Source organism: Vespula pensylvanica, chromosome 12 (genome assembly GCF_014466175.1).
Source record: "Vespula pensylvanica isolate Volc-1 chromosome 12, ASM1446617v1, whole genome shotgun sequence".
NCBI classification, from domain to species: Eukaryota; Metazoa; Arthropoda; class Insecta; order Hymenoptera; family Vespidae; genus Vespula; species Vespula pensylvanica.
In genome coordinates this window covers 1509319-1521480 of record NC_057696.1, presented here as the reverse complement: position 1 = coordinate 1521480, position 12162 = coordinate 1509319, and the positions used below count along the sequence as shown (strand labels likewise).

At 39.9% G+C, this 12162-nt stretch overlaps 2 protein-coding genes across 5 annotated transcripts in view; both read left to right on the top strand.

The window, feature by feature from the left end:
* Nucleotides 1-6811, top strand: part of LOC122633345 (ecdysone-induced protein 74EF) — a 215419-nt gene extending 208608 nt beyond the window's left edge. For all 3 annotated transcript variants that reach the window (XM_043821138.1, XM_043821139.1, XM_043821140.1), the window contains one exon: nt 2829-6811. In XM_043821138.1, the coding sequence (XP_043677073.1) occupies nt 2829-3379 (551 nt within the window). In that variant the 3' untranslated portion in view covers nt 3380-6811. The remainder of the gene's footprint in view (nt 1-2828) is intronic.
* Nucleotides 6812-7173: 362 nt separating this feature from the next.
* Nucleotides 7174-12162, top strand: part of LOC122633344 (spectrin alpha chain) — a 9195-nt gene continuing 4206 nt past the window's right edge. Inside the window, exons 1-5 of one of the 2 annotated variants that reach the window (XM_043821135.1) lie at nt 7174-7330; nt 7432-7697; nt 7802-8033; nt 8141-11757; nt 11842-11886. In XM_043821135.1, coding sequence (XP_043677070.1) covers nt 7548-7697; nt 7802-8033; nt 8141-11757; nt 11842-11886 — 4044 coding nt within the window. In that variant the 5' untranslated portion in view covers nt 7174-7330; nt 7432-7547. The remainder of the gene's footprint in view (nt 7331-7431; nt 7698-7801; nt 8034-8140; nt 11758-11841; nt 11887-12162) is intronic. The other variant, XM_043821137.1, reaches the window with a different exon arrangement.

Genomic DNA, 12162 nt, shown 5'->3' with positions numbered 1-12162 from the left:
TCTCTCTCTCTCTCTCTCTCTCTCTCTCTCTCTCTCTTTACGTCGCCTCTCTGTGGTATAGGTCAGTGAAGTAGTATTTCCCCCACTTGAAGCCTCCTAGACAACGGGTCTACGAGATTGACTCATCTAGCCAGTCATACCGCGCGTAAACACGGTTCGCTTCAGCTGTTTTCTCTCTCTCTTCTTCTCTTTCTCATTCTCATTCCGTCTTCTCGTCACTCTTCTTCGCTCTGAGAGTCATTCTCTCTCTTTCTCTCTTTTTCTCTAACGTACATGCATACGCGATAGTTACATATACATATATATACACGTTCGCATAGCTCGAGAGAGAGAGAGAGAGAGAGAGAACAACGGAACGTTCTCTTTATTTTTAGAACCACCTCGAAAATCCAAATCCCCTTCTGCTCTATCTTTGTATTTTCCCTACGTTTATCCCACCACCCTTTCTCCCCTTTCTTTCTCTCTCTTTCTTCTCTTCGTATTTTCTCTCTTTCTCTCTAGAGAGGCTCGGAAGTAAGAAAGAGAGAGGTTTCACGAATAAAGTCGAAGGAATCGTTCGACAAACAGCGAAAGCGCGCGAGCCCCCAAGGAACTGCAATGAGAGTGAGACGGTGAGAGCGATAGGATGGGGGAAGGGAGGGGAGATGGAGGTAGGATGGGGAGGGGGTAGGGACGAGGAGAACACGGTGGACGAACGAGGGAACGGTGGGACGGTTGGGAGGGAGGAGCGTGACGCGGAGGGAGGAGGTGGTTCTGGTGGTGGCGGTGCAGGGCGAAAGGGTGGGGGGAAGGCGCGGAGTTCCGATTTTAGCGCAGTCGCGGCGCTATTATGCACTAGTAGCCGCTTGATGGCGTCACCCGTGCAACCTTGGCTCGGGTCAGTCCTCTATCATACTACTGCAGGCAGAATCCGCTCTCTTTCTCGTTCTCTCCTCTTTACTCTTCTCCTCTCCTCTTCTTTCCTTTCCTCTCCTCCTCTCTTCTCCGCTGCTCTCCTCTCCTCTTTTCTTCTCTTCTCTTCTCTTCCTTTTCCACTCTTCGGTCTCTTTTCTCCTTCCACGCATCGTTCCTTTCCCTCCACTTCTCTCTCACTCTCTCTTTCTCTCTTCTCCCTCGACTCCTTATCCGTGCGTCTAACTTCTACCCTCCTTCTTTCTCTTCGCCGAGCTATACACATACACGCATACATATAAAGACACTGACCACACGCGGTCAGTGGCGTATGTATAAAACGTTTCCTATTCGCGGTAACCTTGCTTGTCATGTAAAAAATATATAAGTACGCCGAGAATGAGAGAGAGAGAGAGAGAGAGAGAGAGAGAGAGAGAGAGAGAGAGAGAAGAAAAGAAACAAAGAATTAGAAAGAAAGAGAGCAATAAGTAATAATACAGTTAGTCGTCGTCGTTCGATGCTCGTTTGATTTCACGTTAGCAAGCCCAGTCGATCGAACGTTTCAAAGTCGAGATTATACAAATCAAAAGAGTAAACAATTTTTTGTGCGTGTTCTTATTCTTGTGCGTACGTCCTGTCGCCACGCCTCTATTCTTTCTCACTGTTTCTTTCTCTCTTGTATATTTCGTTTTCTTCTTTCTCTCCTACATATTTCTTTTTCTTCGCTTCTCTTTCTCTCTCCCTCTTTCTGTTTTTCTCATTCTCTCTGTAGAAGACAAATCGTGCGACGAGTATAACTCGTATCGCTAGTACGGGTGCACCGAACGAAGACGATCGACGAGAGACAAGCAACACCCTGACATCGCTCGCGATCGAACCGGCACGCGGCCATAAACGATGTTTCCGTCGTCTACGGATCGTGAATTCGACTCTTCGTTCCTCCTTCCCCTTCATCCGCGTTCCTTCTACATTCCCTCGTCTCCTCCTCCTCCTCCTCCTCCTCCTCCTCCTCTTCCTCCTTCCCTTCCTCCTATTCGAGAACAGTCGTTTTGTTCGCGTCTGCGTTAGAGAGAGATGGGTAATCATTGTACGAGAAAAAGACAGACAGACAGACACAACAGGCAGAAAGAGAGAGAAAGAGAGAAAAGAAAAAAAGAGAAGCATGCAGAAGAGAGGACGCGGGGGGAGATCGATGGGGGAGTAAACAGGAAAAAGGGGCTCCGTTATCGAGCCCGGCCAACGCGTTCTCGAAACATCGATCATCCGGCGACAGAAAACGACGGCAGGACACCGCCGTCGCCGTCGGCGACGATCGTGTCCGTGGAGAGTAGGGCTATTAATAGTGTTTCGTTGCACGTTGAACCGCGACCATATGTATATCCGAGTCGTGGCGCGAAAACTGACTCTACGAATGCCTTGTTAAATTGACTCTTTACGATAAATCGAGCCGATAAAGAAGATTTCGCGTGTAAGGTTTTGGAGGTTAGAAATAATCCGATAGAAATTATAGATCGTAATTTAATTCTAAGATATTTCCGTAGCATCGTGGTTATGAAAAGAGACGGAGAAAGAGAGAGAGAGGGGGGGGGGAGGGGGAAGAGAAAGAGAGAGTTACGCAGAAAAAGAGATAGAGACTAAGTCGATTGGCCTTGAAATAAAATGACGATTTTTTGGAATAAGATATTCGGCTCGCGCGAGTCCTTTCGTGATAAAACGAAAGAATGAAAAATTGTCGTTTATAAATCTTCATCGCGTGGCGCTATCTAGCAAAGATATAGCGTACTACTACGTTTATCAGCGGAGAAAAAGTTCGAATTTCGAACGTAGAGAATTTCTATATGTTTCTTTTCCTTTTTCCTTCTTTCTTTATTTGTTTCTCTTTTGGTATCTTGATAGAAAGATTAAATGAACATTTGTCTGTTTTCCTCTGGTTACAGTGTCCGAGAGCTATAGCAGTTACGTAAACTCGATGTATGGCGGAGGAGGACAATTCGCTACACCGTGTACACCGAGCCCGCCAAGAGGACCTGGTGGTGTACCGACTAGTGTAATACAAGCAGCGACGAGTTCGGTATCGGACGATCTTTATCTTTTGGAACTCGGTTTTCCGCCACGTTCGAAGAAGAACAAGTTGAAGAAGCCACGTCAGGGGGAGGGAGCGACGGTTAAAAGGAAATCGCGGGAAGGCTCGACGACGTATCTCTGGGAATTTCTGTTGAAATTGTTACAGGATCGAGAGTATTGTCCGCGATATATAAAATGGACGAATCGCGAGAGAGGAGTATTTAAATTGGTCGATAGTAAAGCGGTATCAAGACTCTGGGGTTTGCACAAGAACAAGCCCGACATGAATTACGAGACGATGGGTCGCGCCTTGAGATACTATTATCAACGTGGCATTTTGGCTAAGGTCGACGGCCAGAGATTGGTGTATCAATTCGTCGACGTACCGAAGGACATAATAGAGATCGATTGTACGGGCGCGTGAGATAGGTCTCGTTGTTGTTCCCCGAGGGAGGAACATTATGCGCGAGCACGAGAAAGAGGAGGAGGAGGAGGAGGAGGAGGAGGAGGAAGAGATGAAGAAGGAGGAGGTTACCGCTATATCGAAAACTTGAATTTTCTTAAAAGATCGTCGTCGTCGAGAACGCCGACGATTCTTTATGCCGAGACGTCCCATCGACGACCTACCGCCGCACATCCTACAAAAAGAGCTCGCCCTCTCTGACTCGACCATACCGTTTCTATTTTACACCCGTTTACGGGTTGAATCTTGCGATAATGATCGCGATTGATGAATCTTAGGAACGATTGGGGAAAAATAATCCATCTTCGCTAATAAGCGAAGGAGTTTCTCTCTACTCGTGCTTCGTCTCCTCCTTTGTTAAAATACACACACATTGTTCTTGGCTGTGTGCGTGCATGCGTGCTGCGTGCTTACTTGCGTCCACGTATGTATGATGATGAGATGTGTATGCGTGTATGTTCTGTCTGTGTCTGCTGTTGTCTGCTCTGGGTTACGAAGGTATTAGAATATATATATATATGTGCACATATGTTGTGTATATATATAGCGTGCGAGATAGTCGAAGAGAAAGAAAGAGAAAAAGAGAAATAGAAAGAAAGAAAAAGAATCAATCTACTACTCTACGTCCACGAAGAGATCCGAAGTTCGCTTTATGCATAGATCGTGTGGTGTGTATATATATGTGTATATATATATATATATATATGCATATGCATTTATGCGTACTTTCGATCTCGTTTACAAATTTGTACAAAATTTAGTTCTTATATTTACGGGACAGACGTTACTAATCGTATTTTATCGAAAGAGAGCAAAGAAAAAAAAAAAGAAAGAAAAAGAGGAAGAAGAAGAAGAAGAAGAAGAAGAAGAAAGTAAGTAGAAGAAAGAAGATAGATCACTGTGGACGAATTACTTAACCTATAAAGTATAGAGCAAGAGAGAAAGGACGATGGAGAGGGAAAGATGTAGAGAAAGAAAAAGTATAAGCGAAAATTGTACATTGGGGATAAACGCGATAAATTATTTATTGTATATTAGATGATTATGTATGTTATCTAGAAAATTGTTATATGTGGCGTGACGAAGAAACGTTTAATAAAAACCTGAAAAGTTTTAATGCGAAACGAAATGAGGGCTGTGACGAGACTTGGAAAGTAGAAAGAAATAGAGAGAGAGTGAGAGAGAGAGAGAGAGAGAGAGAGAGAGAGAGAGAGAGAGAGAGAGAGAGAGAGAGAGTGAAAGGGACGCGAGAGAAATAGAGAGGAAGAAAGAGAAGGAGGGAAGAGGGGGCGGAAAAAAGAGTTTCCCTTGAGAATGGAGGATATGTCCGTTTTAAAAGAATTTTGCGGAACGAGCTCAGGGAGGGGAGAGAGAGAGAGAGAGAGAGAGAGAAAGGGAGAGAGAGAGAGAGAGATAGAGGAAGGGAGGGAGAGAGTGAGTGAAGGAGTGGGTACACTTTATATTTTTTTAAATATAACAGAAGGGATGACTCTTCCGTTCGAGCTGAAGGTTCAACAACGTAAGGTGCTGGCTATATACAAATGAGGTCCAAGAATGTTATTTAGCAACCTAGTGTTACTGATTCATAAATATTATTGAGACAGACATTATATATCGCTGTATATATATATAGAACAAAAAAAAATATATATATATATATCTTAAGTACATATAAATATAAATATATAAATATATATAAATATTATTGAATATTATATATATTATATGAATATATATATTGTATGTTATGTAGAGCAAATCAGGGGCAAGAGGAGGGAGAGGAGGAGTTTAATGTGTCTATGAGACGATTTTCCGTCGCGTCAAGATGTGTGTTAGGTTAGAATAGGAGTAATTGATGAGAGGAAGAGGAGGCTCGACCGTCTCGTACGATGTCTCGAATTAATTAACGAAACGTTTCGAACTTCTGTGCTGTGTGTATGTATATATGTATATATACATACGTATATATATATATATATGAAAATATATATATACACACACACACATTATATACGTTTTCCTTTTATACTGGAACTTGCGACCAAGCTCTCGCATCGAACATAATTTTCAATTATATTCGATGAAAGTTCGATCGTAGCTAAATAACGCACACTCGCCGATTTTTTCATACTCACTTGTATCGAAGACATCGTACTTTTGTAACGTAGAGAAATCTTTTAAAGTTTGGGAAGGGGATGTATAATAAGAATATAATATTAATAATAATATTAATAATAATAATAATAATAATAATAATAATAATAATAAAGAATAAAAAATAATAATTAATAATAATAATATTAATAATAATAATAATGATTTAGAGAATAAAAATTTAATTTATTGACGCCCCATGATGGCGAAGTACGTACGAGTGCAAGTGTATTCTGTATATCTAAGTTTTGTACATAAGGATTCGTTGAGGATATACTTACGAAAAAAAAAAGAAAAAAAAAACAAAAAAACATATATGCTAGTTATTATTCTTCGTGACTGCGAAAGACAATGCGAAGTGAAGTAATATGTAAAAATCAGAGAGTATGTTGTAACTTAAGAGACATAAATGCTCTCGGAGTACAGCTAATTAACGATATAATGTTGGAATATTTTCAAGAAGTGAATACAGTGAATACATACACAAAGTGATCCAGTGCTGCCAATAATGCCTGTAAAATGGTCCCTTACATTTGCCACTTAAAAATATATTCAGTATCGTTAAAATCATAAATGTCTTGGGGACGCCGGATATACCGATGATACAAAGCAAATTGCCTTCTTGTATTAACAAAGACATGTTGCCTTTTAACAAAAAAAAAAAAAAAAAAAAATGAAAAAAAAAAGAAGAAAAAACATATAAAACTTTTAGTGATTTATATTGTAATACCATCACTTTGTCCAGGTACTTAAAAAAAAAATGTTAGCCCTATCCTCGTTTGATGGAATAAAGTCTTAGATTTTTGTCGATAAAAAAGGTCTTTTGACATATGAAGATTTTTGAAATAATAATTTTTCTATATAATACGGAACCATTGAGAATATATATGGGTATTCATACAAAAGTTAAGAAAAAAATATCAGAGTACAATGGACAAAAGCAAGTACCTATACCTAACGTACCACTTGTATACATGATAGCAGACACTTATAAACGATGAATGAACACTACAACAAAAATCATATTTTTAGGTGAATTAAATTTATATATACACATAACGATTGACTACGCTACGAGATATTTTAACGAATAAGACTTTACTGTAATAGGGATAAATATATAATTATTTACTTGTAAAATATATGAAGACACGATGGATTGATGTAAGGAACTCTAATGTAACGTTCTGTGATTCGTTGTTTGTAGGTGAAATTTAATAAAAGATTATTGTACCATAACGTAACAATGCTCCGTTAGATTACCTTTCATACCCTCTATCTTAAATTTAATAAATATTTCTATAAACCTACTTAAGATAGAACTAAAGTACTATTATCATATATCTTGATATATTAAATATTTCCAAAAATAATGTTCTATAAAACTTTTCTTTGGTAAAAGTAATGATGAAAAATTATCTAATTACTTAATGTTATCAAGTAAATATTATCTTCCTACTTATTTGGGAAACACCATATATAGCTACATGACGTAAGTTTCGAAGATAAACGTAACGTCATAATCATGATTACATGCTTGTAATGTATCCTATTATATACATTATACATATACCTATAAAGACATTCAACCAATGTGAATTTGACCTATTGAGCAAAGGTAAGGTTGGGTGAATACAGTACGAAATAAATCGACCAATCACGTATCAGCCGCACCGTTACGTGTTCCTCGAAACGTCACTGTGCAGAGAGAGCGCGTTAGTAACGGATCTAAGCGAGTAATTGGAGCGCACGAAGAAAGTGTGTATTTTTAGTCGAGTTTATTTATGAGTCGTAGAAATTTGTTAAATAAAAGATAATATAAAAGTTTAGTGAACGTATATTGTTAAACATTGTTATAGTTTCAGATAAGCGAATTCTTGATTTTTGAAAAAACAATCGACGAGCCACACCCCACGGCCATCTTGGCCGCAAGTGGATATTCATTAAAGACGTTCGATATAAAGAATCTTCAGCGATGGATCAGATAACACCAAAGGAGGTGAAAATTCTGGAAAATCCAGAAGATATTCAAGAACGACGTGAACAAGTTCTTGGAAGATATGCTAATTTTAAAGCGGAAGCTCGTAGCAAACGAGATAAACTCGAGGACTCCCGTCGCTTTCAAGTAATATGATATTTCAGTTGATTTATATTTATTTTTCTATTGCATAATATAATATACAAATTGCGTCCTTTCTTTTTTCCTCTAACAATCATCGTTCGCTTTAGTATTTTAAGCGAGATGCGGATGAACTCGAGGGATGGATTTACGAAAAGTTACAAGCAGCTTCGGATGAAAGCTACAAAGATCCGACAAATTTGCAAGCCAAAATTCAGAAACACCAAGCATTCGAAGCAGAAGTTGCTGCTCACTCCAATGCTATCGTGTTACTCGATAATACTGGTTCTGAGATGATAGCGCAACATCACTTTGCTAGTGATGTCATTCGTAAAAGATTAGGTAAACATAGATGGCAACTTTTTTTATTGCGAATCATGATTGGCTATATCTTATCGGCTATATTTATAATCTTATATACACATTCGTTCGTATATTTAATTTTACAGAGGAACTTCATAGCTTGTGGGAATTATTATTGTCACGATTGGCTGACAAAGGGTTGAAATTACAACAAGCTTTAGTTCTTGTACAATTCATACGACACTGCGATGAAGTCATGTTTTGGATCCATGATAAAGAGGCATTTGTGACTACTGACGAATTCGGTCATGATTTAGAACATGTTGAGGTATTGCAAAGGAAATTTGATGAATTTCAGAAGGATATGGCGAGTCAAGAGTACAGAGTAACAGAAGTCAATGAAATCGCAGACAAACTTCTCTTAGACGGTCATCCAGAACGTGATACCATTTTGCGTAGAAAAGAGGAATTAAATGAATCATGGCAAAAATTGAAACAACTTGCGATCCTTAGACAAGAGAAATTATTTGGGGCACATGAAATTCAAAGATTTAATCGAGATGCCGATGAGACGATGGCTTGGATCGCAGAAAAAGATGTTGTGTTATCTTCCGATGACTTTGGACGTGATCTTGCCAGCGTGCAAACACTTCAGCGCAAACATGAGGGTATAGAACGTGATCTTGCAGCTTTAGAAGATAAGGTGTATACGTTAGGAGCAGAAGCAGATCGTCTGGCAGCTATTCACCAAGCAGACCATTCTAAACAAATACAAGCTAAACGAGCAGAAATTCTTCAATCTTGGGAAAGTCTAACGACGAAAGCCAAAGAAAGACGTTTGAAACTCGACGAATCGTATTATTTGCATCGTTTTTTGGCCGATTATAGAGATTTAGTTTCTTGGATGAATGATATGCGTGCGATTATTTCTGCTGACGAACTTGCTAAAGATGTGGCCGGGGCTGAAGCCCTTTTAGAGAGACACCAAGAACACAAAGGAGAAATAGACGCTAGAGCAGATAGTTTCGATTCTACAATTATGGCTGGCAATAAACTTTTGGAGAAGAAACATTATGCGGCCGAAGAAATAGCTCGTAAATTGGAGTCTCTTGCAGAAGATAAAGCGTCTCTTCTTAGTTTATGGGAGAAGCGACGTATTCTGTACGAACAGTGTATGGATTTACAACTGTTCTACAGAGATACAGAACAGGCTGATGCTTGGATGGCAAAGCAAGAAGCGTTTTTAGCTAACGAAGACTTAGGTGACTCTCTTGACAGTGTAGAGGCTCTTATAAAGAAACACGAAGATTTCGACAAGTCCTTGGCAGCTCAAGAAGAAAAGATCAAAGTACTAGATGAGTTCGCTGGCAAGTTGATCGAGGGAGAACATTATGCTGCAGACGATGTTGCTCAGCGACGACAAATGTTATTAGAAAGGAGAGCTATACTTCTTGACAAGTCCGCTCAACGAAGACATCGTTTAGAAGATGCATACAAGTTACAACAATTCGAACGTGATTGCGACGAAACCAAAGGTTGGATCAATGAGAAACTTAAGTTTGCCACCGATGATAGCTACTTGGATCCTACTAATCTTAATGGAAAAGTTCAAAAGCATCAGAATTTCGAACAAGAATTGAATGCTAACAAAACTCGTATGGAAGAGTTGGTAGCAACGGGACAAGAATTGATAGACAACAATCATTATGCCAGTGATCGCATACGCACTCGTACAGAAGAAATCGTATCGCTATGGGAAAGTTTAGCACATGCCACAGAGAAGAAAGGTGCAAAGTTACAAGAAGCGTCTCAACAACAGCAATTTAATCGTACGGTCGAAGACATCGAATTGTGGCTTTCGGAGGTTGAAGGACAGCTCATGTCGGAAGATTATGGAAAGGATTTGACCAGCGTTCAAAACTTACAAAAGAAACATGCCCTTTTGGAAGCTGATGTAACATCTCACGCTGATAGAATTGAAAGTATAGCTCAAGCCGCCGAGCAATTCGTTAAACAGGGACACTTTGATGCCGACAACATAAAATCGAAACAAGACCAATTGCAAGCACGTTATTCAGCCTTGCAACGACCCATGAGTATTCGGAAACAACGACTTTTGGATTCCTTGCAAGTCCAACAATTGTTCAGAGATATCGAAGACGAGGAAGCTTGGATTCGTGAAAAAGAGCCAGTCGCTGCATCTACTAATCGTGGACGTGATCTCATTGGCGTTCAGAATTTACAAAAGAAACACCAAGCTGTTCTCGCAGAAATCAATAATCACGAACCACGAGTAGCTGCTGTATGTCAAGCAGGTTCAACCATGTTGCAAGAGGGTCATTTCGCATCTGGAGAGATTAGTCAACGTCTTGCCGCTTTGGACGAACATTGGGGACAATTGAAAGAAAAGGCACGGCAACGTAAAAATGATCTTGATGATTCGCTTCAGGCGCATCAGTATTTCGCTGATGCTAACGAAGCCGAATCCTGGATGAAAGAGAAAAGACCGATAGTTATGAATGCCGATTACGGTAAGGACGAAGACAGTTCCGAGGCTTTGTTAAAGAAACACGAAGCTCTTGTTAGCGACCTAGAAGCATTTGCCAGTACCATCACAGCTTTACGCGAACAAGCAGCTTCCTGTCGTCAACAGGAAACTCCTACCATTGATATAACCGGTAAAGAATGTGTCGTTGCATTATACGATTACGCTGAAAAATCACCGAGAGAGGTATCCATGAAGAAAGGTGACACCTTGACTCTTCTTAATTCCAATAATAAAGATTGGTGGAAAGTAGAGGTCAATGATCGCCAAGGCTTTGTACCAGCCGCATATGTCAAACGTGTCGAACCTGAGGCAGGCTTGAGTGCTTCCCAACAGAATTTAGCAAGAGAGCAAAGTTCAATTGCAGCTAGGCAAGCACAGATCGAAGCACAGTACGATGACCTTTTGAGATTGGCTCGAGAACGTCAGGTTAAATTGAACGAAACTGCCAAGGCGTATGTTCTCGTCAGAGAAGCCGCTGAATTAGAAACTTGGATAAAGGACAAAGAAAATCATGCACAAGTACAAGACGTTGGTGAGGATTTGGAACAAGTAGAAGTGATGCAAAAGAAATTCGATGATTTCCAGGCCGATCTAAAAGCCAACGAGGTACGTCTAGCAGAAATGAACGAGATTGCTGTACAACTGATGAGCCTGGGACAGACGGAAGCTGCGTTAAAGATTCAAACGCAAATACAAGATTTGAATGAAAAATGGAAGAGCCTGCAAACGCTTACGGCCGAACGAGCGAGCCAATTGGGTTCTGCTCACGAAGTTCAACGTTTCCATCGTGACGTTGACGAAACGAAAGATTGGATTCGTGAGAAAGACGCGGCGTTGAATAACGATGATCTTGGTAAAGATTTACGTAGCGTTCAAGCGTTGCAACGTAAACACGAAGGATTGGAGAGAGATTTAGCAGCCCTTGGGGATAAAATTAAACAGTTGGATGAAACAGCGAATCGTTTGATGCAATCTCATCCGGAAACAGCTGAACAAACTTATGCTAAACAAAAAGAGATCAACGAGGAATGGACTCAGCTCACAGCGAAGGCTAATAGTAGAAAAGAAAAATTATTGGACTCTTACGACTTGCAACGATTCCTTAGCGATTATCGTGATTTGATGGCATGGATAAACTCAATGATGGGTCTTGTTGCTTCTGAGGAGCTCGCATCGGACGTTACAGGGGCTGAGGCATTGCTCGAACGTCATCAGGTAAATCTAATGTAAATTCCATCGTGTAACAACATTTCCTTTCTCGTAGTCCCACAGTTCGTTCACAAGTTATTTGAATTATAGAATCACAGAGCAGAGATAGATGCGCGATACGGCGTACTTCCAGAGGTATCAGAGGATTTTAGCATGCAGCGACGTATTTGCGACGCTTTGTCTCTGAAAATACGTACAATTAATTATCACGCATATATTTTAATATATTAAAGCTCGTTAGAACAAGAGAAAAGCGATCGGTGTTTTCCGTGAAAATATTAGCTCATTAACAATCTGAATATTTTCAGCTTCGTTTGCCGCTTATAGCATTTATTATTGAGTGGATTGAAATGATATATAACAATACAATTGTGCATTTCATAAAAAAGAAAAAGCAGGATTTTTCTTTCT